This window comes from Parus major, chromosome 10 (assembly GCF_001522545.3).
Source record: "Parus major isolate Abel chromosome 10, Parus_major1.1, whole genome shotgun sequence".
In the NCBI taxonomy this organism is placed as follows: Eukaryota; Metazoa; Chordata; class Aves; order Passeriformes; family Paridae; genus Parus; species Parus major.
The window spans coordinates 558740-583905 of NC_031779.1; the positions used below are offsets into that span (position 1 = coordinate 558740).

The 25166-nt window shown below is 45.9% G+C and overlaps 1 protein-coding gene across 3 annotated transcripts in view; it reads left to right on the plus strand.

The window, feature by feature from the left end:
* CSNK1G1 (casein kinase 1 gamma 1) overlaps positions 1–25166 on the plus strand; it is a 95518-nt gene that overhangs the window by 20609 nt on the left and 49743 nt on the right. For all 3 annotated transcript variants that reach the window (XM_015639388.3, XM_015639390.3, XM_015639389.3), the window contains exon 3: positions 17659–18075. In XM_015639388.3, the coding sequence (XP_015494874.1) occupies positions 17898–18075 (178 nt within the window). In that variant the 5' untranslated portion in view covers positions 17659–17897. The remainder of the gene's footprint in view (positions 1–17658; positions 18076–25166) is intronic.

A 25166-nucleotide genomic window follows, 5' to 3' on the forward strand; every position in this document is an offset into this window, starting at 1 on the left:
TAAAAATCCAGTATCTTATCTGGATTATCAGTGCAATATCTGCCAAGCCTAAGGAAGGATGCTTAGAGACCCAAAGCTGTTCAATTCTTATTCCTTATTTCCATTTTGATTTTTTTTCCCTCTCAGTTTTATTGGCATTTTTTATCTGAAGTAACTTATCTGGGAACTTACATCCCTGATTTCCTTTCCCTGGCATTATTTTTAGAAAGACACGTGTAGAGCTGAGAAGTAGGTAGCTGCAGTGTTGCAGTGACAAACAAGGAAACTGGGCAGGATTAAAGGCAGGGAGAGAGTCCAGAGCTTTTTGTGGTGAACTGAGAGCAGAGTTGTTGTGTCCTCTGTGTGTTTATGTCACAAATAAAATAGGTGCCAGGTTACCTATTCTGTAACAGCTTACCTATGAAATGAGCAGAAAACATAAAAATGAAGTTGTTGGGAAAATTTTCCTCTCCAGAAAGCAAATGGAATAGTATTTGTAGGTGGTAAGAGTGTTGGACTGATTCCAGTGGGGGTAGATCCTTGATTTCTGGAAAATAAGGCAGTGAGCATTCTGGTTTGGTGAGGGTGGTGACCTTTTGTGAGTGCGAGTTCCTGCTTGGCACAAGGGGATTTTGGGGTATACATAAAGACTGAAACTGGTGCTAGAGTTCCCTTTCTGGACTTTGGAAAAAGCATTTATGTAGTGATTAACATTTTTTTTCTGTGCAGACTAAGTAATCTTGATTAAGTCTTTGGGATGTTTTGTTTAGGGCTGTAATTGTGCAGCATCCTTTGGGAATGTTATTTCTATTTTTGGCCAAAATGATGTGACAAAACAAATTCTTTTAAAATTGTAATTTCCATTTGGAAATTTCTCTGTAGAAAGCTTCATGAGCTCTTGCCTTTTGGTAATTTCAGCTGGGGGCAGGGTGAGGCACACTGTGGATGGGCCCACAGTTTCATCCTCTCAGCAGCTTCCAGCCTGGAGGAGAAATCTGGTTCCAATTTTGCTTGATATTTTATCTCAAATTATTTTTGCAGCTTCATTCCCTAAAACCAATTTGTCTATTTTTGGTGACAGTAGTAGGAGTGCCATTAATTGTTGAAAAGTGTTTAGTTTGAGCAGTGCAGGCTGGTGCTGTAAAGTGCTTTTATATCTTCTATGAGCCCAGCAGAAGCTGTGTCTTCTGCTTTCACATTATTTTTTTCTCAGAGAGAAATCCCTGTAGTCTAAAGCTTTGCTATTGTGATGTTGTGGAAGGTTTCTTTTGTCACTGGCTTGTTTTGCTGTATCCTGCCTGTATGATGTCTGGGATCTTAGGAAGTTTTTTTGATTCACTATTTCCCTATTTACCTATTTCCCGAGGTTTGCATTTGTGGCATGCTTTTTCACTTGGGTGAAGCTTGTTTTCCTATTCCTCCCTTCTTTTAACTTTCTGTACATTTTAATTTAGTGTTTAAAGATGCACTGTTTTTCCCATTCTAAGACCTCCACACGTGTTACTGTGAGCCAGCACTCTGCCTCATGTCATTACTTGTCTGTGTGTGTCCTCACCTGCGTGTTCCCTGCCTCAGGATGCCCAAGTGCCCTGGCCTGACTTCTTCCCAGTGAAACCAGTGCCAGATGCTTCCCTCCTGCATTTGTGCTGCAGAACCAGATGTTATCCATGTGAGTGAGGAGCTCTTGGCTCTTGGCACTGCTGTAGTGACCTCAGCATGCTCAGTCAGCCAAGTCCAGCTTGAGGAATTTGGCCTTAGGTGCAATTTTTTTTCCCTGGATGGCATAAATGAACAAGAGCAACAGCAGCTGCAGCCTCAAGCTGATGTCCAAAACCCAGCTGTCGGGGCTGTAAGTGCCTCCTCTGTACCCTGCTTGCATCCTGAGCGTGGCCCTGGTAATGTGGGGAAGCCTAAATTTCTTTTTGTACACGGAGCTTTCTGGTTGTATTAGTCATCCATCAGGCTTCTGGATTATTTAAGTGCTTAAGCACTCCTCAAAACCCAGCAATACCTATTTGTAGAAAGGTACATCATGTGAAGTACAATTCCAGTATTTTAGAGTTGCCTGCTGGAGATGTTCTTGGGAATTTTGCCCCTCCAGTTGTGGGACTTCAGGAGCTGGAGAGCCCCCATGAAAGACCTGAAATGTTAAAGGGTTCTTGTGGACGTGTGTTTACATACATTAGAGCTCCTCCCATGAAATCACTCCTCCTGTTCAGCCCAATGCAGCCTCAGCTGGTCCATGTTGGTCTCCTGAGCTGAGAAGCCCTGAGGAAAAGGTGATCTGTAGCATTAATTGAAAAAAATTCTTCCATTAGGCATGGGAGAACTGGCTCAAATAGTGAAAGACAAAAACCCTCTTCTCTAGCCCTTGAACTTGTTCTGTCTTGAACTGGGTCTGAAAGTGCCTAAAGGTGAAATGGTCCATTTTTAAGCTGTAATTCATCTGTCTGCTCTGTTTGCAGAAAATTTTTAGGACAGTTGCTAGCTAGAAAGTTAATTCTAGTACAGCACGATTAGATCCTCATAAACTTAAAGAAAACTTAAATCTTCATGGGTTTTGTAATGCATGTGAATTGACTTCATTGTATTCTAACCCAGAAATTAAACATGAGGTTTCATGTAAGAGTTTTGAGATTCACAGACGGGCAAAACACTTGTCCTTGCTTATGCAGTCTGGCTTTTATGTAACTCATTATTTTTGCTCAAATGTTGCAGATAGTCGGTTTCCTCTAGCAACAGCCACCAGATGTTTCCCTGAACAAGACTTAATTCTTTAAAATTGACCTGTGAGAAATGTGTGAAGGCGAACAGGGAGGCGGAACAATTGTATGACTGTGTGATTTCCATTTCCTTGCTAAAATCTCACTAGCAAGCCTTGCAGTTTGATTCCAGCTACGATGGATCTTGATTTTTGTGGTATACTATGAGGCCTTGTCTGTGGTTTTTAGTGTTTCATAAATGTGTTGGGAGCAGGGGAAAATGGGATCAAGCTGCCTCACAACAGTTAGTGTTACTTGGGCAATTAGCACTGTGTGGATTAATTCTGTTTGGTGAATATGCCACTGTGGGGATCCTGCTGTCCATAGGTCTTCTGTGATCAACTTTGTGCTTTACTAGACTATTTCCTATTTCTCTATTTCATATTCCCATGTGAAGCCAACTCCTACCTCAGTTTTCCAGCTGGAGGAAGAGAGTGATCACCCCAGTGGGGTGAGTGATCCTGGTGGTCACTGCAAGAATTTCTCACTTGTCTCTGAAATATCTCCATCCATCAGACTAGTATTTTATAGATGTGGTCAAGCAATGACCCATCACAAACAAGGGGTTCTTTATATATATATTTAGGTAGGTTGTTCCCTTTTCCATGTAGAGCTTCACCTTGTCCTGAGATGCAGCCTGGGAAGGATGATGGCCAGACCAACATGGTTGAGTTTGTTTTCCATTTTAATGTTGCCCTCAGGTGCTGGGAGGTCTAATTTTTAACATTTCCTGTAGCAGGAGGCAGGTGGCCCTCAGTATCCTTCTCACCTAAACTTCCTTCTCCAGGTGAATGAGAATCAAATCTGGGCAGTTTCTGTGACAAAACAGTATTCTTCCAATTCCTTATTGTCCCACCAATCAGTGGAAATAGAAAATGGGTTAAAAATCCTTTCTAATGCAGATGTCTACGTTGGCCATGGTGAAATTGTATCAGGTTTTGCATTTTCTAGGATTCTAGATCTTTGGGGACATGGAGCTGCTCCTGTGAACAAGGGTGGTGGTTGACCTCAAATGAGCTCTGAAGGTCACAGGTTCAAGAAGGGATGGCCCAAGCTGTAGGACACACTGTTCCATGAGCTGTGGGAACAGGAGGCTGCACAGATTGATCCAGAGCCAGCTGAATTCAGTCAGGTGGAGAAAACCAGTCCAGCACCGTTGCATTGATGATATTACAGGTTCTGAGATAGTCTTTAAGTCCTTTGCTCCACCACGGAGCATTGCTGTGCTCTTCCTGTGATCCCCTGGGCTTGGCTGGCTGGTGCTTGTCTATCACACCTGCACTCTCATGTTTCTCAGGAATAATCTGAAATACCCTTGTGACACCTGCCTGTTTTCATGATCTGACTGAGAAGACTCAGATAGAAATAGCCTGACTTTTCTTCTGCATGTGGCGATTCAAAAGGGTATATTTTGCCTGAGTACAGAGCCATTTTTGGGTATCAAACCACAAAAGATAATGTTTGAAAAACTGCCTGAAGTACTGGGCTGTTGTCTGGAGATGTGATCAAGAGGTGCCTTCTTTCCTTGTGGAAGAATTGCCTTGTAGGCAGAAGAATTGGGCTTGTTTTTCCACTTTCTCAAGGTCATGTTGTTGGCATGGGATGGGAAACGGATGCTGTAATGGAGTAATTAATCTTGGAAATGCAGTTTAAGATAGCACCTAAAGGGGATCTGTGGTTGAGGGAGGCAGCATTCCAGCAAAGGGTTCTTAGAGCTCAGCCTGTATTTAAGTGAAGATTTGGTGGTGGGGGAGGATTTAGATGGGAGGTTGGTGCCTCTTAGAGGGCAAAGAGGTTTGGTAGCAGCTGACTTCTTCCATGGTTTGGAGGCAAGTGTGGACAACCCCCCATGTCTCCATGTCTTGTTTCAGGCAATGGTGTTAACACTAATCGATGCTGTGTCTCTGCTCAGTGAGGTTACTGCTTGTGAAATAAGTGCTGAAGTTCAGTGTGAAGAAATGTGCTAGCTGTGATTAGTCCTGGGCCATGCAGTGCAGGATAAAGGAATATTATCATCAGGATGTGCTTCCCTTGGCTACAGATCTCTGTGAGAACCTGTGTGGCATCTCTGCTTTGTTTTAAAAGATAAATTTCACTCTGAAGTCCAGATGAGTGTGAGAGGTAGAATAAACAGCTTTCTCCTCCAGCTCCAGAGACTTCCTCTGATCATCACTCCTTGTTCAGTGTTTTCTTGCAGGGCATTGGCTTCAGTTTCTCCCATTGCTAATCCAGGGAGTCCATAAGGTGTTTTCTAATCTCTCTGTACCAAGCTGTTGGTATATCAGTTTTGGTGCTTGAGGGACCTCTAGGCTTATCTCTGCAGTGTCACTAATTTTTAAATAATTCTAGGATGGGAAATACAGTTTCATGGAGCTGCACACACTTCCTATAGCTCCTGCTGCTGGAGTAAGTGAATTCAAGGATGTTTTAGGCAATGTGGTTTCAGTTTTTGGATAATCCAGTATCTAATAAGGCCCAAGTTGTGAAGCTTTTTCTGTGGACAAGGATGAGTGACTCCACTCCCATGTGGATTCCTTTGTGTTGCTGCACAGCATTATTTTCTTCACTGAGGGAATATGTGTGGATAGGTCTCCTATGACTTCAATCATAACAGTAGAGAAATTCAGGGTCTTTGAGTTCTTTGTTAAGTGGGATTGATGCCAACTTTATGTTGTGGTCAAAGAGGCTGGTGGGAAGGGCTGGAGAGGCGGGACTGTGGGAAACTCATGGAGCTCAACAAGGCCAAGTGCAGTGTCCTGCTCCTGGGCCAGGCCATCCCAAACATGGGCTGGGTGGAAAAGGGATTGAGCACAGCCCTGGCAGTCTCCAAAACCCCAGTGGTTCCCCAGTCTGGGCAGCAGGGCAGGGAGGATTCTGCTCCACTGTAGTGAGACCCCACCTGCAGAGCTGTCTCCAGCTCTGGAGTCCCAGCAAAGAAAGGACCTGGAGCTGCTGGAGCCAGTCTAGAGGAGGCCATGGAGATGCTCCAAGGATGGAGCCCTTCTGCTCTGGAGCCAGGCTGGGAAAGCTGGGGTTGTTCATCCAGAGAAGGCTCCAGAGAGACCTTAGAGCCCCTTTCAGTGCCTAAAGGGGCTCCAGGAGAGCTGGAGAGGGACTTAGGACAAGAGCCTGGAGGGACAGGACAAGGGGGAATGGCTTCCAACTGTCAGAGGGTTAGATTTGATATTGGAAGAAATTGTCTCTGAGCATGGGGAGACCCTGGCACAGGGTGTCCAGAGCAGCTGTGGCTGCCCCATCCCTGGAAGTGTCCAGGGCCAGGTTGTATGGGGCTTGAAGCAACCTGGGATAGTGGGAAGTGTCCCTGCCCATGGAAGGGGGTGGAACAAGCTGAGCTTCCAACCCAAACCAGTCTATAACAGGAAAAGGTTAGAAACTTCTGAAACAGGAGTGTCAACACATAAGTCTAATGCCTTGAGGAATGCAGCAAAAAAAATCCTTTTTTTTTTGTTAACCACAAGCTTTCACTCTTGTCCATACTAGCTGGTATTTATAGTTTTAATGGTGTGTGCCTTGTCTTTCCTTCCTAATGGATTGCTGGACCACAAGTGGGTGGAAGATTTGTTTGTTTTGGCACAATATTCCCTTTACATAGGCTCTGGAGTTTAGAGCAAACGGAGCCAGGCCGTGAACTGTGCAAAGTCCTTAACATGAGGGAGAGAAGCAGGAAGAGTTGTCATGTAAAATTACCTCTCTGAAATGGAACCATCCCTTCAGCTTATTTCCCTGCTGGTTTACAGGCTGCTTCCTTGAGCTGACATTGCTCTATCAGATGCACCATGAGCTTGAGCATTTGTGTCAGCACTGCCTGTTCCTGCCACTTGCCCTCACTGGATGTGCTTTGGGGTGGTAATCCAGTATCCCTCCTTCAGGGCATTGAGTAGCTCCAGTGGTAATGCTCTTCTGGCACAAATTGTAATGGATGTAACCAGAACAGCAAGGTGACCTCAGAAAGGGAGCTCAGGTGTTCGCTCCCTGTTGAAGTGCCTTTGACTGACCTGTCAGATAAGCATCAGGTGGTGACAGTGTGCTGAGATGCACATAAAGGGTTATCAGTGTCAGTAGCAAAAGCTGACATGAATTAAATCCACTGCCGTGACCTCAACACAGCAGCATTTCCAAATATCTGGCTTCATAATGAAAATAAATGTTCCGTGGAAGCTGGATATGGCTTTGGAGTTATTGCTTGTGACTTGGAAAAATCACAGCTTATGGAATATCCTGAGTTGGAAGGGACCCACAGGGATCATCAAGTCCAGCACCTGGCCCTGCACAGGACACCCTGATAATCCCATGTCCCTGAGAGCATTGTACAAACACTCCTTGAGTGGCAGCCTTGGAGCCAAGACCATTCATTGGGGAGCCTGGGCAGTGCCCCACCACCCTCTGAGTGAAGAATTTTTTCCCTAATATCCAACCTAAACCATCCCTACCACAGCCCCATGGTATTTTTCTCAGTATGCAGGGATTTTGGGGATTGCAGATGTCCTTGTAGGCATTAACATTCTCCTGGGCACGTTGTCCATCACCCAGTGCAAAGGCAGGTGATGTCTGACCACCCGTTTGCCAGCCTGTGTTCAGAAGAGCCAGGAAGGGATGGTGATGTCCCAAGCAGGCTGATCCTTCACAAATTTAAATTTGTCCCTTTACTGTGAACTTGAGGGGGGGAAATTTGATGACCTTGGTGATGCTCATGTGAGATTTGGATGGGTACTGGCAGAAGACATCTCTGAAACATCTCCAGACTGTCACTGTGAGAAACCAGTGTGTTTGTTGCCATCTCTGGTGCTGCATGTGCCACCCAGACATGTTCTGGTGTGTAGGATGGCTTTACAGGAATGCCAGTGCAGAGACTCCATCTCTACTGATGCTGCTCCACCTGGAGCACATGGACCTCATCTTGGCATCATTTTACAAAGAAGCTGCCCCTGTGAAAGCACAGGTAGAAAAATGAGAGGAGTGGGATGGTGCTTCCTAATACACCTGGAAAGAGCTAAAATACCCATCCAGTGTGTGAAGACTTTTAAGGAGCTGACAACTTCAGATTTGAGGAAGAAGAAATCTAGAAAACCAACCAACAGCACAAACCTTTAAGTATTGATATAATGATATATTGATATATTGATATAATGATTTTTAATGCCATGGGGCTGCTCTTGGAGTGTTGATGGCTCCTGCTTGGCTTTCCCCTGCGGGTGGGTGCCATTGGCCACTTCCTTGCCAGACTGAGGAAGGAACTCAGCATAAACATTTACTTTCTGTGAACAAATGCAGCTGTCTGACTGTGTATTTTGGGATTATGGTACCTAATTGACCTACTGAGGAAGTGCAGATTTTTATGGAGCTGATGGTGTTTGTGTGGGTGTTGCCACCAGCACAGAATTAGACCAGTAACCAAGAGTGGACCTTGCACTGGGGAGGAGGCAGCTCAGCTGCCAGCAAACAGAGTGACCTTTGCTTCATTTACAAATAAATAAAAATAAATTATGATAAGTGAAAATTTAAAAGGCAAGAGCCAGGATCTAAACATCTTCAAAGGGATTGTGCTTCTCCAGCAGGTATTTTGCTTAGTCTGGATGTAATTCCTAGCACCTTTCAGTCACATAGGCAATCCAGATTCTTCTGGCAGCTGAACTGCTTCATCAGGACACAGAGTTGGGAGAGCTGGGAGGTTTAGGGAGTCTTACATCTCAGAGAGGAAGGAAATGATGGCTCTTTATGTGCCATGAGGCTGCTGCCCTGTGGGGTTAGATGGGTTTTGGGGGTGGGATGGCTTGTTTTGGGGCTGCAGTGTTGACATCATGGAGTTTTTATAATCCCATACCAGGAAGGGGAGACAAATAGCTGCAGTAGGTTTCAGGCTTTGAGTGCAACAGTGCCTTATATCATCTAAATATCATTAAAAACTCTGGCAGTTTTTAATAGACATTATCCCAATAAAAACCTTCCTCTCACAGAACATAGGGGGGTAAGGAATCAGGCTGCTGGCAACAGCACTGGGCTGCTTAGGCTGAAGCACTGCTTTTATTAAGCCCAAATTAGCAGGATTTATTACTTAGGGGTTGAGGTTCTTACCTTTCCAGCTCCTTTGTGCTCTAAGTTTCATAAGCAGGTGAATGGTTAGTCACCCCTGTCTGACAGCAATTTGCCTCCAAAAAAGCAGCCCATTAAAGGCTGGGGCAGACTCCCTGTGTAGGTTTCAGGTGTACATAGTTTCCTCTTCAAGACATGGTTTAGTTGCAAACAAAATATGTAGGTGATGTCAGTCAAATTCCTGCCAAATGTCTCATATGAAGACGCAGATTGGTCCGCTTCTCTCTCCATGACTGCTGGAAAAGGCAGTATCTTCACAAAAGGAGAAGGTAAAAGCTCAGGCATTGAAAGGAAAGAACACATACATTAAATCATGCACTATCAGGTTTTCTTGTGCCTTCCCTTAATACACTCTATCTCTCTCCTGTTGACATCACCATTACTATTTCTTTAAGAAGTGCTGCTGTTCCAGCTCTTACATCACCATGTTTCCAGTTTCTTATCCAGCTCTTACAAAGAGTTTTTAGTGATGAGCAACCCTGAATGGAGTCTATTGGGCACCGTCAAGAGTCTGTGGGATGGAGTGATGCAGACTTGGCAGAGTTCTCTTCCCATTTGCCGTGGGGCATTTGGGCTTTGCCTGCCAGGCCAGGTCTTAAAGTTCAGCAGCACAGAGTGTACTTGTGACTTCTACGCACTCCACTGTTGCTGGCCACGTTCCCTTCTTTTCATCCTCTCTTCGTATGAGGCTGTGCCGTGGTGAAGAACAGCTGCTTGAGTTACTGTGGGTTGATACTTGGAATCACAGAAGGACGTGGAAGCACAGTCTCTTACAGCCACACGAGCTTTGGCTGGTGGCTGCTGTTCATCCCTGCAGGACACGCCCGAGCCAGGCTCAGTCATGCCCAATTTGTGGTGCATTTGGCACTTGGTGACTAAATCATCTCACTGAATTAGGTACTTGGATAAAAATCCCATTCTGAAGGCACCTACTTCTGGTGCGCCCTCATAACTTCATTCCTGCTGCATGGAAGTGGAATTTTCTCCAAGGCCTTGCTGCTCTGTGGTAGACACTTGGACACTGAGAGAGACCTTACACCCATATTTGGAGCTCAGTGCTGTGAGACTCCAGATGCTTTCCTGTCTCCTGAGCCATCAAGTGCAACACTGAGCACCAGGAGACTGATCCTGAATCTGACTAGCAGTGTCTGAAGATGATTTTAGGAGCTGATACGAGACTTAGAAGATTTGTGTCATTTTGAGCTGAGGCAACAAAGAAACCGTTCTGCTCACTTGTCCTCAGCTTTTGGAAGTGCTCTAGGTGTTGGTTGGACAGAGAGGAGACAGCCTGTTCCCATCAGATAACCACAAGCCAAGACTGGGGACCTGGAGCTTTCTTAAGTTGTAATTCAAAGACCCTGCATCTGAATCCCACCTCGGTGCTATTCTGTTACAACACGTCTTATGGATACCATGGTACTTGACAGGAATGTGTCCTTCCACAGGGGAATCACATACCTGTTGTGTGCTGGATTCTCCTTGGGACAGGGCCAAAAGGCTCTCAGCACCTCAGTGCTCCTTGTTACCCCAAGCTGGGTTCCACTAGTGCAGCTTCTACCCACCCTTGCCATCAAGGTGTCTTCAGTTTTCTTTGATCCATCTCCTCAACTTCACAAGGACTTTTCTTCTTTTCCCTACCTCACACACACTGTGAAAGCTGCCTTGGCTCTAAATTTGATATTTGCATTCCTTTCTGAAGCAGAAGAAAGCACCTCATGGTTTGGAGACTACCAAGGTTTTGGGGGCAGGGGGAAGGTGTGTTTGGCTGCCAAGTTCACCAGTCTTTTCAAGCTGTCTGAGCCTGTCCACAATTTATCCCCTGCACTGCTTTTCCTTGCCAGACAGAGCGCAGATAAAACAGTCGTAGATGATTGAGGTGCATCTGTGTTAAATTAGGCTGTAAATCTGTAAAAGTGATGTTGCTGCCAGTGATCCAAGGCTGCTGCAGAGCCTAAGCTCCCATGGTGGTCTTGTCAAGGGCCTTGATACCATTAACTGCAAACTACATCCATCAACCATCATGGATGCACCTGAATCCACGTGCTGTGGGTTATTCCTTGATGATGGATGCACATGGTTGTCTAGAAGTCATCTTTGCCCTTTTCTTCTTCAAATCCAAAGCCTGGAAGGAAGGGGATGGTATAGGGACATCTGAACCTCTCTTTTTGCTGTTAAATAACCTGGTATTTTAAGAAGAAAAATAAACCTACCGATTTATGATGTCTGGATATCAGAGAAGAGAACTTCTGCAGGGTCTGTTGTAGAGCTTTTGCTGCTGGCAGGTTTTTCCTCATTTCCTCCATGGTATCCCCATAAATACTTATTTCTGCTGAAACCTGATCTTGTCTGGCCTTACACAGCCCATTTTGTGAGCAGAGATGGTATCCCGACCACCAGGCTCTGAGAAGCTCTTGAAAGATTTGACTTGATGATATTGGAGGTCTTTCCAACGTTAGTGATTCTAAACGCAGGATTGTAAAGCTGGGCTCAGTTGCTGTACTGTCAGGAGATAGATCCCGAAAGTGCTGTCAGTGTGACAGTCCCTTCCAGGCGGGGACATTAGGATGCCCAGCCTAAAACAAAACCCAAAAATATGTACAGCTCAGGTTTCATGAGGTGATTTTTTAATTTAATTCCAGCATTCTACTGTTAATTTAGCTATTCCAGTATACTCTACTTCTTCATAAACAGCACTAACCCCCCTTTTCTGACAGATTATGGTCTCTAGTCCTTTTCACATCCATAGGAATGTGCATCTCTGGCTGCTGGGACATGTTTGTCTGGAACTCAGTTGGGTGAGAGAAGTCGATGAATTGATCTCACATCCCACAAACCACTTCCCTGGAAAATGGTCTGTGCTTTGTTTTGACTCTGCTTATGTGGAAGAACTAAATTTCCAGCTAAACTAGTTTTTCCCTTCCAAACATTGCTGGCTTTCATGCTGAGCTTGTGTAGAGGGGATTGGGAGCAAAGTTCAGGAATGAACTTAGAGAATGGGTGCTTGGATCACTCTCAGTGAAGTGATCAGCTGAGATCACTTGGAAAAGTAACTTGCCAATGTATTTAGCTGGGGATTATACTATTAATGTGTTTTAGCATGTTCACAAGATCCTCAAGGAAAAGAGCTCTTGGAAGTTCACTCAGATGGAAAAAGGCATGCTTTCATTTGGGTTCATCCCTGTTTGTAAAAACTGTAATTGGAGGATGCAAACTTGACAGTCCTAGGCATTCACAAGTAATGAATGAGTGTAGTGATCTGCAGTTGTCCAGCCTTCTCCCTTCCCAGCAATGTAGACTTAAGTATTGTTCGTGTGCCTCCTTATTTTCTGCCTGTGGAGCACTGAACAAAACTAACTGCACAAGCTGAAGATTAAATTGTTGGGTCAAATGATTCAACAGAAACAATTTGTAATGTTTAAAAAGCATCTGCAGCCTCTAAGGTTGGGAAGAATCTCCCAAGTGAGGGGCATCCGACGTGACGTGCACCTGCTTGCTGTGGTTGGCAGCCAGCTTTGTCACTGCTGTTCCTAGCTGTAAATTGCAACAGAGAATTTTGACCTACTTTTTCGGTTTTTCTGTTGTTTTGCACAACATTGAGGACACTGAAACCAGGTCAGTGTAGTGCTGGCTGGGGAAGCACAGATAAATGCTGATCTCTGTGTAGAGGTGCTGCTGGGGTACAGCGGGGGAGTTGGAATGCATCCACTGGAAGATCCTTGAAGTAACCAGAAAGCTCTTGAGTGGGAGATGAAAAAGAAAAAGAAAAAAAGCAAAAAGGATATTTCTCATGTCTGAGTGAATAAAGTATTTGACCTTCCATCTTCCCTTCCTTGGCTTGGGTAATAGCCAAGCACCAGAGCAGGGCCATCTTCCAGGTAACACCAAGAGTGTGGATCTGCTGGAGAGCAGGAAGGCTCTGCAGAGGGATCTGGACAGGCTGGATCCATGGGAAAAGGCCAGAGGGTCAGTAGGACCAAGTGCTGGGTCCAGCACTTGAGTCACAACCACCCCATGGAACACTCCATGGTGCCAGGTGGGAAAGGACCTGTAATGGTTGACATGAGCCCAGGGAACAAAGGCTTTCCTTATTAAAGTGCAATTAAGGGAGAGCATTGACGCCTCGGAAGCTGTTAATGCACACCATCAGGCAGAGCATACAAAGCCAGCTTGATCCTCTAAACTTAGGAGAGTAAGCTCATAAAATGAGTTAGTAGATGCTAAAATCATGGGCAAACACATCATGTATGTCCTGGTTTCAAAATGATTCTCCTTACCTGCAGCCTGGCTGCTCTCCCTTTTCCAGAGGGTGAGCGCTTTGTCCCAGTCTGTGGCAAAGCCAGTGAAGTTTTCTGCTGCTGAAGGCTCTACTTTCTACACAGTGTGATGGTGTAAGCTGGTGAGCTCATATCTGTGTGTTTATAACATGTCAGTTGAGAGCCCTGGAGGATTTTCTAGTCTTTGAAGTCATGTGGGAAGTAGCAGATCTTGTCTGGAAAGTGCTCTCCACGTCAGGAGACTTACCAGACCTATTTACACAGGCACATGGGGTGAATGTTGGAAAGCCCAGTGGGAAGGCATGTGCCTTGTCCTAAAGCAATGATCTTGGAGCTGCTTTGAGGAATTGTGGTTCTGTGTCTGTAGAGAGCAGGGTGAGTTCACCCATCCCAACTCAAAATGGGGCTTTTTTGGGTGTCTCTTCTTAAAAGATTTAAAAAGGAATGATGGGACTGAATTCCTGCTTTTTAGGGTGTTGCTTCCTCCATCAGGCATTTGCAGTTTTATTTTTGGCATGTAGTGACTCCTTCAGGGATCAAAACCACACACAGCCCTGGACCAGGCCTGCTTGCTTCGATTTGAAGAAGGGGCTATTCGTTGACTATTTCAATTTGGACAGATGTCTGAAATTGTACTACAAGCCAAGACTTTGACAAAACTTATTCCTATCATGGAAAGGTGTCCAGAGTAACTCAAGAAGGTCAAAGACGTTTTGAGTTCAAGGGAAGTGAGCTTTTCCTTTGAAAAGGGGGACCAAGGATCGCTTTGGCTTCTTTACACCAACCCCTCATTAGCAATGTCCTCTCCTACATCTGAAGGGCTCCCCTGAAAAATTGTGTGGCTGTGAGCGGTGTCTCTGTGCCATTTATTAAACACTCCTTTACACTGTATTGTGGGTATTAACACAAACAGCAGCTGCCCTCCAGTGCTGCCTGGAATTGTTCCAGTCCAGGCTGGACCAGGCTTGGAGCAACCTGGTCTAGTGGAAGGTGTGTCTGCCCATGGCAGGGGGTGGAACAAGATGAGCTTTAAGGTCCTTTCCAACCTGAACTGTTCCACGATTTCACACCACCTAGAAGCTGGTTTCTAGCTCTAGTGCTGCGGGTTTATCAGTGGAGGAGAGGTTGTGACACAGATTTGGGGGTAAGTGTTTGGAAGTGTGTAGGATACAGTGCTGTTGTTTTTTTGCTTAGCTAACTGTGCTGCAAGTAATTTCCTTTCAAGCCTGTGTCTTTCATTAAATAACTGTTCCTGTGTCTCCAGCTGTATTGTAGTGAAATCAATCCTGGAATTGAGCTGATTCACCGTTAGGGGAATATCTCCATGCGGCTCCGTTCAAATGGAAGTAACTTTGAGGAGCAATCTTGCTGAGTGGGTGGAAAGGTAGGAAGGAATCATTATTAAAAAGTTTGAATCATGGCAGGAAGTCATCCCAGTGTTCTGAGCAGCCTTTAAATATTAATGTGACTGACAGTCTGGTCTTCATTCTTCTGCTGCTTCCCCTCCAAAGCCAAGTGCTCTGCAGGTCCTCGAAGGCCATATTTGATGCCATATTTACTACTTATGTTTAAATAGGTGGTAAGGATGGTGTAAGATCTTTGTGAGAGCTAGTATGCTGGCAGCTAGGCTCTGCTCCTCAGCTTGGCTGTGATAAAGAGCTTCTCAGAGCGCTACTGCTGCTCTGAATTCCTGTTTGCAGGAGGCTTTCAGCTGAGAGAGGATGTTTAGTGTTTGCAGACTGTCAGGCATGACCTTTCCATCCTTCTCCCCTGGGAGACCTGATCCAGATGGGGAGCGGGGGAAGGACGGAGGCATAGGAGCTCATAACCATTAACATCTTACTTTGTGAGCCAGAAAATGTGTGGTGGGACTTGTGCTTAATTTGCCTGAGGATAATGGGGTTGCTGTCCCATCTGAGATGTGCTGAGCAAGGTATAAACTGGGCAGGGTTTGTGCTCTTGCTGGAGATTTCTTTGTGTTTCCGTTTTGGAGGTTGTAGGTCACAAATTACTCAGTCTTGATTAAAATAATGACTTTGATCTCCAGGGGAAAAAAAATCTTCTCCAGCTTTGGTGGGTTTGAGTGTGTTTTCCAAAGTGTTACTTATTTTTCACTCTTGGAATTCCTGTGTCCTACTCATCTTTCTTAGTGATCCAACCCTAGGAACACTCCAGCATCATAGAATCATTTAGGTGAGGAAAGCCCTTTGAGATCACTGAGTCCAGCCATTCTCCCAGCACTGCCAAGCCCATCACTGAGCCATGTCCTCAAGTGCCAGACCCATATGTTGTATTACATGGAATCATGTATTACATGGAATCATGTATTACATGATAGCTTTAACTGGAAGCAAAACATAGACCAAATAGACAGACATACCAAAACTTCCCATGCTTCAGTTTTATTTTTGCACATTTTTATCGGAAAGACCTGTGTGAGTAAATCTATCTACTACTAGAAGTCATTCTCATATTTGGTTTGAGTTCAGCAGTAAAACTTTTCATGTTGTTTGTTTTGAAGCCAGTCTCTCCTCCTGGGACAGCCTGGGGTGGGGTCCAGTCAAAGTGATTTTCTGATATCTGATAGAGCCTCATCACTGCTCCTGCTGGCTGGTTTCAAGGGCAAACACAGCTCTGCTGTGTCTGTGCCAAGCATGGCAGAGTATGTGGGGATGTCTGTGATGAAGAACCAGTTCAGCCAGTTCACTGGTAACGGATGCTTCCTGCTAATCCGTATTCACTTCTGAGTATTAAATCTGGAATTAATTTGAGGGACGAGTAAAGCTTGGTAATGCTAAATAATTTCATGTACATGAACATCTCCAGCTCTTTTGTCTAGGCCAGAGGTACTGAATCGCAACTGGTGTTTGACACATTGCTTAGGAGCGTGCTGGGAGCTTGTCACTTCAGTCTATGGCCAAACTGGTGGTGTGGCTGAGATACGGAGCTTCTCAGGTGACCCAGTGATTGTCAGACCTCCTGGATATGCTGCAGACGTCCTGTGTGACATTTCCTGCAGGGATCCACAACTGTCCCAAGTGACAAGGAGAATTCCAGTGCCTAAAGGGGACGGACGTACAGGAAGGCTGAGGAGGGACTCGTTACAAGAGCAAGAAGTGATAGGACAAGGGGGCTTTAAGCTGAAAGGATGTGTTTAGATTGAATATTAGAGGAAAATTCTTCCCTGTGAGGGTGGTGGGGCCCTGGCACCAATTGCCCAGAGAAGCTGCAGCTGCCCCGTCTCTGGAAGTGGCCAAGGCCAGGCTGGACAGGGCTTGGAGGAACCTGGGCAAGTGGAAAGTGTCCCTGCCCATGACAAAGGGTAAAATGAAACAAAATGGACTTTAAGGTCCCTTCCAACCAAACCATTCTATGATTCTATAAATACTCAAAAACTGGAATTTCCAGAACTGGTAGTTCCCTGCATTTTGTGTATCCAGCGTGAGTGACTTTTGCCTTCTATCCAGGTGCCTTAGGTTGAATGAAATAGAAAGTGTTCCACAGCTGGAGGCCAGGGAAAGCATAGTCAGATCTCAGAAGGGCTCTTGCTTCTGTTCTGTGTGGATGTGTAACAATCCTAGTCTTTTATTATTGGATAACTGGAAGGAGGAGGTACCTTAGCTTCACCATCTGGTGGACCAGAGGATCATCATTAAATGGGCCAGTGCCAGGTTAATGGTTGGACTTGGTCATCTTGGCGTCTTTTCCAACCTGGATGATTTCATGGCAAAATGAACAGAAGGAACTCTTGCTAAGCCTTCTACAGAGGTGTTGCTGCTTTGGCTCCTCATTTTGGTCATCTGTGTAGGACAGCAGTTTAAATTAGCAAATATATCTGAGGTCAATTTGAAGTTGGACAAAGTGATTCCTGTGGGTCCCTTCCGACTTAGGTTATTCAGGATAAAGAGGTAAAAGCAAGGAGGATTTTAAGTGCTAAAAAATTTTCTTCTCTTGGCACCTTTCATTCGCCCCTTTGCCAATGAAAGGCAAAGTATATTGTTTGTATTTATTTGTCTTGCTTTTCTGTAGTACTTGATAAATGTAAGAAGTGAGGAAAAACCAAACCTACTCTTCACAGGGGCAGTGAAGGTGGAATGTCGTTTCCTTGCAGTGTCCACCTGACGTGCTGGTGTAGTTGGAATAGCTTTGGTTACTGCATGTGGTGTCAGTCCTGATAACTCCAGTGGAATCATGGAATTACAGACTGGTTTGGGTTAGGAAATCCCTTAAAGCTCAGCTGGATCCACCCACAGCCATAGGCAGGGACACTTTCCACTAAACAGGTGGAGCCCCATCCAACCTGGCCTGAGACACTTCCAAGAATGGGATAAGTAGGAACAGTGGATGGACAGCACTTACTTCATGACATCAGGGCTTTTTGTCAGAAAGTTGGTAAGAAAATGATAAAGTTTTCATATAGCTGTTAAATTCCTCAAGGCCGGGAAAGTTCTGGACATTGGCCCTGTTGTATCTTTCTCACTTGGTATTTTAAAATAATGATTTTTATTTCATGTATCTCTTCTTTTCCCCAGGTAAGAAACCAAAAGCAACCTGCCTTTATTGAATTCTCAAGAACACAGTTGACCCTTTGGTACATTATCAAGATGCATTAAGAAACTGGATCTGGTGCCAAAAGAACTCCATGAGTTTCCATGACTCTCTTAAACTCCAACGCAGATACTTTTGGATATAAATTTCTGTTCTAAGGAGAAGAGTGTGTACTCCCAACTCCTTTCTGCCAGCTTGCTGGCAGAGGTATTTCACTAAGATCATGGACCATCCTAATAGGGATAAGGATGAAAGGCAGCGGACAACGAAAGGGATGCCGGGAAGGAGTGGGCACGGTTCTCGGCCGAGCTCATCGGCGTCTTCCGGCGTTCTTATGGTGGGACCCAACTTCAGAGTGGGCAAGAAGATTGGGTGTGGGAACTTTGGAGAACTCAGACTAGGTAAGAAGCAAGCATTTTAGTGGCCTGCATTATGCAAATTAGTATTTCACCAGTGGATTATAAATACATAGAAACTTATCCTGGCTCGAGAAACGTGTGCACTGTCTTGTTTCCCAAGTGTTGAGCTGCCTTATCCAAAGCTTCTGATTCAGAAGATGTAACTCTTAGCATGATTTTGATTTAAATAAAGTCAAAGGGAATACATTGGAGAGGCCAAAGATGCAAATTTTGAACAATCCCAACAAATGATGACTGTTCACAGCACTGAATATCTTGCCTAAGGTAAAAAAAAGAAAATCATAACTGTGAATTGCTAAATCTTGCTGTCAATTTTTTGTTTATAAGCTAGAACACCCATTTAAAGAGATAGGTGAGACTCTTTCCTAGCACTCAAACTCAATTCCATGTCCTTTCCTAACCTCACTGCCCTGATTTCAGCCCCATCACTCTCTGCCTGCTCTGTCTGTGTGCTGGGCTTGCTGGCGAGGAGCAGGATGTGCCGAGTTGCCATCTGGCTCCCTCAGCCAGCCCGGCAGCCCAGCGTTTGTTCATGGTCTGTTGGTTTCCTAACCACGTCTTGCAGCTGGTTGCCCCAACCAGATGGTTCCACTGATGCATTGTTTGTTTAGGGCTACTTAAGAGACCAATGCAGAGCAGTGCACTGGGCTCTCAAGTCAGCCTAAAAAACAATGCTTGTGTTTTAAATGAGGTTAGGGAAGCAGCTGATGTTGCTTCACATAATTCAAGGGTCATAGCACTACTGATAGTGTCTTTGTAGATTCCTGCTCAGAATCTGTCATCTTAAATGAATCTGTGTGATTTCCCACTCTGAGGTTGGGTTGTTGCATCAATATATGTGCTGCTGTTCCATGGTGTGAAGATCAAACAGCTCGTGTCTGGTGTGTCTCAGTGAATGGGTATTTTGGTTTCAGCATTGCATCAGAGTTTTATTGATTCACCTGAGCAGAGATAACACTCCTAAGGTGAAGAGAAACCAAGGGCAAGGGTGGAAACTCCCACCTTCCTGCACATGAGTGTAATTGGCAGCTAAAGATAAATTTGTATCCTTACAGTGACATAACATGAATTGCTCTATTGGATTCTCAAAGCCCCCCCAACAGCAAACATCAGGATCTCAGGATCCCCTGAGAGATGTTGAATTGCTTTGTAATCCAAGCTCTGCTCTGAGGTTTAGCAGCTGTAGTGGATCCCTCTGGATATACAGCTCTTGAGTTTATTCAGCTGGTGTCCAAATTACAGAATCACAAACTGGTTTAGGATGAAAGCCACCTTAAAGCTCATCCCATCCCACTCCTGCCATGGGCAGGGACACCTTCCACTATCCCAGGTTGCTCCAAGCCCCATCCAGTCTGGCCTTGGACACTTCCAGGGATCCAGGGACAGCCACAGCTGCTCTGGGCACCCTGTGCCAGGGCCTCACCTCCCTCACACGAAACAATTTCTTCCCACTATCCCATCTAACCCTGCCCTCTGGCAGTGGGAAGCCATTGCCCCTTCCTGTCCTTGCACTCCATCCCTTGTCCCCAGTCCCTCCCCAGCTCTCCTGGAGCCCCTTCAGGCCCTGGCAGGGGCTCTGAGCTCTCCCTGGAGCCTTCTCCTCTCCAGGTGAGCATCCCCAGCTCTCCCAGCCTGGCTCCAGAGGGGCTCCAGGAGAGCAGCTCCGTGGCTCCTCTGGGCTTGCTCCAGCAGCTCCACGTCCTGCTGCTGTTGGACCCAGGGCTGAGGCAGCTCTGCAAGTGGGATCTCTCCTGAGCAGGGCAGAGGGGCAGAATCCCCCCTCCCCTGTTGCCCACACTGTGGGGAGGCAGCTCCTATTTCCATGATTCTTTTTCACATTTCTCAAAATTTTAGCAGTCTTGGGTTTGTGACTCGTGTACAGTTTCATGGCATGGAGCTTACAGAAGAGATTTCACTTCTGAAAAAGTCCGTTTACAGAGAAATTCAATTTTAAATTGCAACACCTGCTAATTGAGTGTTTATTTTTTTTTTATAATACATGTATTGTTAATGCTAGTTTACAGTATTACAAAAATTTAGGCAATGAACCACACGTACTGATAACAACAATTTGTTGTAAGGTTCTACAGAAGCTGTATTACTCTTTTTTTTTTTTTTTTCATTTCTCTTGCTTTTTGCCAGTCACTATCACTTTAAGAGCTCCTATTTGCTCAAATAGCAGCTATTTCTCTTGCTCAGCCCATGGTAATCGCTGGGGGGAAGGAGAAGCAGCAGCTGAAATCTGAGCACACAAGTCTCTGATAACAGTTTTGTCCTGTGAAGATGAATGAGGTGTCCTCTGCTTTTTGCCCATTTTTTACGTGGTTTCAGAGCAGTTAAGCACCAATATCACAGGCAGAACAAAGTCACGCACTGATAAAGAAAGGGAAAATAGTTTTTTTCCAATTCCCTGAAGAATTTCTCTTTTTCAAGGTGTTGTGTTTTCAGTTTAAGCTGCTCTTGTTTGATCCTTCAGTGAGGAGATGGCACTTACCTAAGGAAGCTCTTTGCTGTATATATCCAGCTCACTGCTTAGGGTTGGTCTTTCTTCCTGAAAATACACATCACTCAAGGATATTACTTTTTTGGAGTATGTGGGAGCAGGACAGTTGGATTCCAGCCCTCAAGGAGCTGAGATGGGGAGATGAAAAAAAAACCTTAGTGTTTGATAGGACACGGGAAATGGCCACAAGTTGTACCAGGGGAGGGTCAGGCTGGATATTAGGAAAAAAACGGCTGAGCATTGGAACAGGCTCCTCAGGGAAGCATTGAGGTCATCATTCCTGGAAGTGTTCAGAAGAGGAGGAGATGTGCCACTGCACAGTGTGGTTTAGTGGGAATGGTGGGATTTTTTCAAATGTTGGCTTTGGTGATCCTGGACGTCTTTTGCAAACTTAATGAATCTGTGATCTGGCCCGGAGTAATTACTGAAACAGGGTAAAGCAGTGGCTGCTTCTTCAGAGAGGCCACCCTCTTAAACTGACTCAAGAGCTTACCCAGGAGGTATTCCTTGTATTCTCCCAAAGTCCTTAACCATGAGCCATGGTAGGGGTTAATAGGGCCCTTCAAAAGTCTTTTTTCCTGGTGTTTGGCACCCTTGTTGAAGTAAAGCAATTAAAAAAGTACTAATGTAAAACTGTTATTGAGGTTTTGGTAGGTTGGAGGGATTTCCAAGATAAGCGTTAAGTTCTTGTTACAGCAGACTTTTTTTTTAATCAGAGAATCACAGAGGGGTTTAGCTTCAAACTCATCTTTGTCCACCCCAATGCCATGGGCAGGGACACCTTCCACTATCCCAGGTTGCTCCAAGCCCTCTCCAGCCTGGCCTTGGACACTTCCAGGGATCCAGGGGCAGCCACAGCTGCTCTGGGCACCCTGTGCCAGGGCGTCACCATCCTCACAGGGAACAACTTCTCAATACCCATCTAACCTTGCCCTCTGGCCCTGGGAGCCATTCCCTGTGTCCTGTCCCTCCAGCCCTTGTCCCCAGTCCCTTTCCAGCTCTCCTGGAGCCCCTTCAGGCCCTGGCAGGGGCTCTGAGCTCTCCCTGGAGCCTTCTCCTCTCCAGCTGTTCACCTGGAGCCTCCCAGCCTGGCTCCAGAGCAGAGGGGCTCCAGCCCTCAAAGCCTCTCCATGGCCTCCTCTGGACTGGCTCCAGCAGCTCCAGGTCCTGCTGCTGTTGGGGGCCCCAGAGCTGTAGACTGGAGCCTAGATCTTTTTGCTCTAATTAAAACATTATCTTGAATTTTCAAAACAGTGTGTTCAGGTATCATTTTAAAATGGCAGTTAACACAGTTTTTCACCCTGTTTGAAACTGGAAAAATGTTAGAAGAGCAGCAGGCCCCAAACCAGCAGAAAAGCTGCTTCTTTGTAGGTCAGAGCAGTTTCATTGGAACTGGGAAGGTGTTCCCAAAAGTGAGAATCACACAGCTGCCTCCCAGGAACTCTGCTTCAAAACAAGTAAACCAGTAAAATAAATACTTAAAGGTGATAATAGTATCTGATACTGGGGCTGTGATTCCAAAATAAAAAGTCGTTATTTGACAGGAGTAATGTTAGATGTGGAGGGCAGGGCAGGAGTAGATCCTGGGAAGCACCTACACCAGGAGCTTTTATTTTCAGACCTGCTCTAGAAGGGACAGCAAGTCAGGCATGTCCCAAGTACCCAATGATATGGTCTCTGTAGATGCATCACTTTGGAGATGCATCATTTTGGGCTTCTCTGCTGTCTCCAATCCATCACCACATCTCATTACCAAGGCCTTGAGAAATCCTCTTGGGGAAGTTTCCCACATGAATGCTGGTGACATAATAACACATCACCTCTCCTTTGGAATATGTAGTTAATAATTGTCAGTGGAACTACCCAAAACTGAGGCATGGACTTACTGCTCCATCAAAAGCATTGCCTCAACTTGAAGGCTTTTGCCAGCACAGTTACATCCCCTCACTGTGGTACAGATGATCTTTGGTTGTGCGAGGTGAAGGTGGAGCTACTGCTCAAGGCTTGTTCCCATGGGCAGGGCACTTCTCCTGTAAACCTTTGCTCTTCCATGCAGCCTGTTCTGCCTGGGAGGAGGAGGGAGAGTAAACCATTGCAACTTGGACAGTGTGACAGCAAAAGCAAGGCAGAGATCTCAGTCTGGAGCAAGCCAGCAGAGAGATTTTGGGGATTTACTTTCCTAGAGCAGCTGGCAAAGCAAGCATCTTGAGCTGCAGCTTTGGGAAGGGTTTGAAGTTCAGAGGCTGGACCCATTTATGTTCAGAATCTCCCCACAGCATGTGCTCAGAAGGGGATGAACTGGAGGATGAATTAGTTCATTTACCTTTGGCAGCTGGCCTGACATCCCAAGCTGCTGTGCTGCTAATCCCAGTTATTTAACTGAAGAATTTCATTACCAGAAGTATCGTCTGCCTAGTCCTCAGCCTCATGAAACAGACCATAATAGACTGGATTGTGGCTCCACACACATGGAGGGTGTTGGCCATGTCCTTCCTTGCCTTGGAACAAGCTTGGAAGAGCAGTTTTCCCAATGTCATTATCCTGCATTGGTGGGAGAGCACAAGTGTTGATGGAAGGTCTGTAGGCATCATTCCCAGGGTGGAGGTGCATCTCTAAGGCTGTGATGGAGGTCATGGGATCCACAGGGAGTGGAGTTCTCGTGCCTCCTTCCTTCGGGGTTTATTTTGTTCTTCAAAGCATCTGACTTTCTCAGGAATTTGGGCTGAAGCTTCCCTGCCTCACTGTACTCAAACTGAGCATCTCCATCGTGTCCTGAGCTGATCCCTCTGTGTGGGCAGCAGGGGAGTGGAGGATTCTGTCCCTCTGCCCTGCTCAGGTGAGACCCCATCTGCAGAGCTGCCTCCAGCTCTGGGGTCCCCAACATCAGAAGGATGTGGAGCTGCTGGAACAAGCCCAGAGGAGGCCACGGAGCTGCTCTAAGGAGCAGCCCTGCTCTGGAGCCAGGCTGGGGGAGCTGAGGGTGCTCACCTGGAGAACAGAAGGCTCCAGGGAGAGCTCAGAGCCCCTGCCAGGGCCTGAAGGGGCTCCAGGAGAGCTGCAGAGGGACTGGGGACAAGGGATGGAGGGACAGGATAAGGGGCAATGGCTTCCCACTGCCAGAATGGAATATTGGGAAGAAATGGTTGGCTGAGAGGGGGTGAGGCCCTGGCACAGGCTGCCCCTGGATCCCTGGAACTGTCCAAGGCCAGACTGGACGGGGCTTGGAGCAACCTGGGGTAGTGGAAGGTGTCCCTGCCCATGACAGGGCTGGAATGAGATGAGCTTTAAGGTCCTTCCAACCCAAACCATTCTGTGATTCTGCTGTGAGGAGGGGAAGAGGCAGTTTCAGGGAGCAAGACAGAGCTGGAACTGACGATGGGGCTTATTTGCTGGTAGCTAATGTGGAGCAGATAATCCAGGTGTATTTAGATTTCTGTCCCTTCATGTCCTCACATCTTCTCCCCCCCGCTGTTGGCTGGAGCCCCAGTCTGTCTCAGAGGGTGGAGGGGTTTATCTGCCACCTGCTTTTCCACAGATTTGGCCTGTGAGCTCTTTCAATGTTTTCTGGTGTCAGCAGGTTCCTGATGAAACTGCAAAATCTCCTTTTTACCCTTAGTTTCCAGTCTGGGCATAATATTATGTCTTTTTCTAAAAGATTAAAAGAAATACATGGAAACCCCCCACTGTGTGTCAGGGGTTAAAGCTGGGGCTCAGCTTTCAGCTCTGCTGGCAGGAAACACCCCCTCTGAGGACATTTAACCTCACATTTAAATCCCTGTCCTGTGTTAAAGGTACCTGAACAGGTTGGAGCTATGATGTCTTCTATTCCTGAGGGATGTTAAAACAATCTGCTTGGTGGGAACCCCCAGATTTAGAGGCCAGAAGTACCCTGAGTGATACAGCAGGGAAAGCATCAAAAGAAGTTAAATGCAGAAAACATGAAGCTGGTATATAGTAAACTAAATTTCCCCTGGTATTTCAAGATTTAAAGATGACTTTGTGTCTTCTCCCATGTTCATAATGTCTTTAATTTTATTGAGTCTCCCTGTGCTGTTGTATCCTGTGCTGAGGAGGACATGGCATGTTTTTAATGCTGCCACATGGATATGGAAGAGCTGTTCCAGCTCCTGCCTGCTCTGAATGATGTCATTCCCTGTCCTGGGCTTTCTCAGGAGCTGGGCTATCCAAGCATCAATATCCATTACAGGAATTGGAAAATAAATGAGTAAGAGAGCTGAGCAAAGCTGATGCTACAAATAAGCCCTGATAACTTCCATCCTGGATTGCTCCTGAATTTTGGACTTGCTCAGTAAAACTGAGTGAAGAACAACATGACTTGTGCTGTGACATTGATGACAAAGGTCAATGTTTTCCTGAATAAATCCACAGGGAGCCTTTGTGGTGGGGGCTTCCTTTGGACAGTGGGACTAGAGGAGGTCAGGATGGGGGGACAGAGGGGGTCCAGGGACTGCCCAAGCATCTTTCCCTGTGGTATCCCTTCCAGAAGAGTTTGCTGTTGGGCATGAGCCAGGTGGAGATGGAGGGGGAGTGATTGCTCAAAATCCGTGGC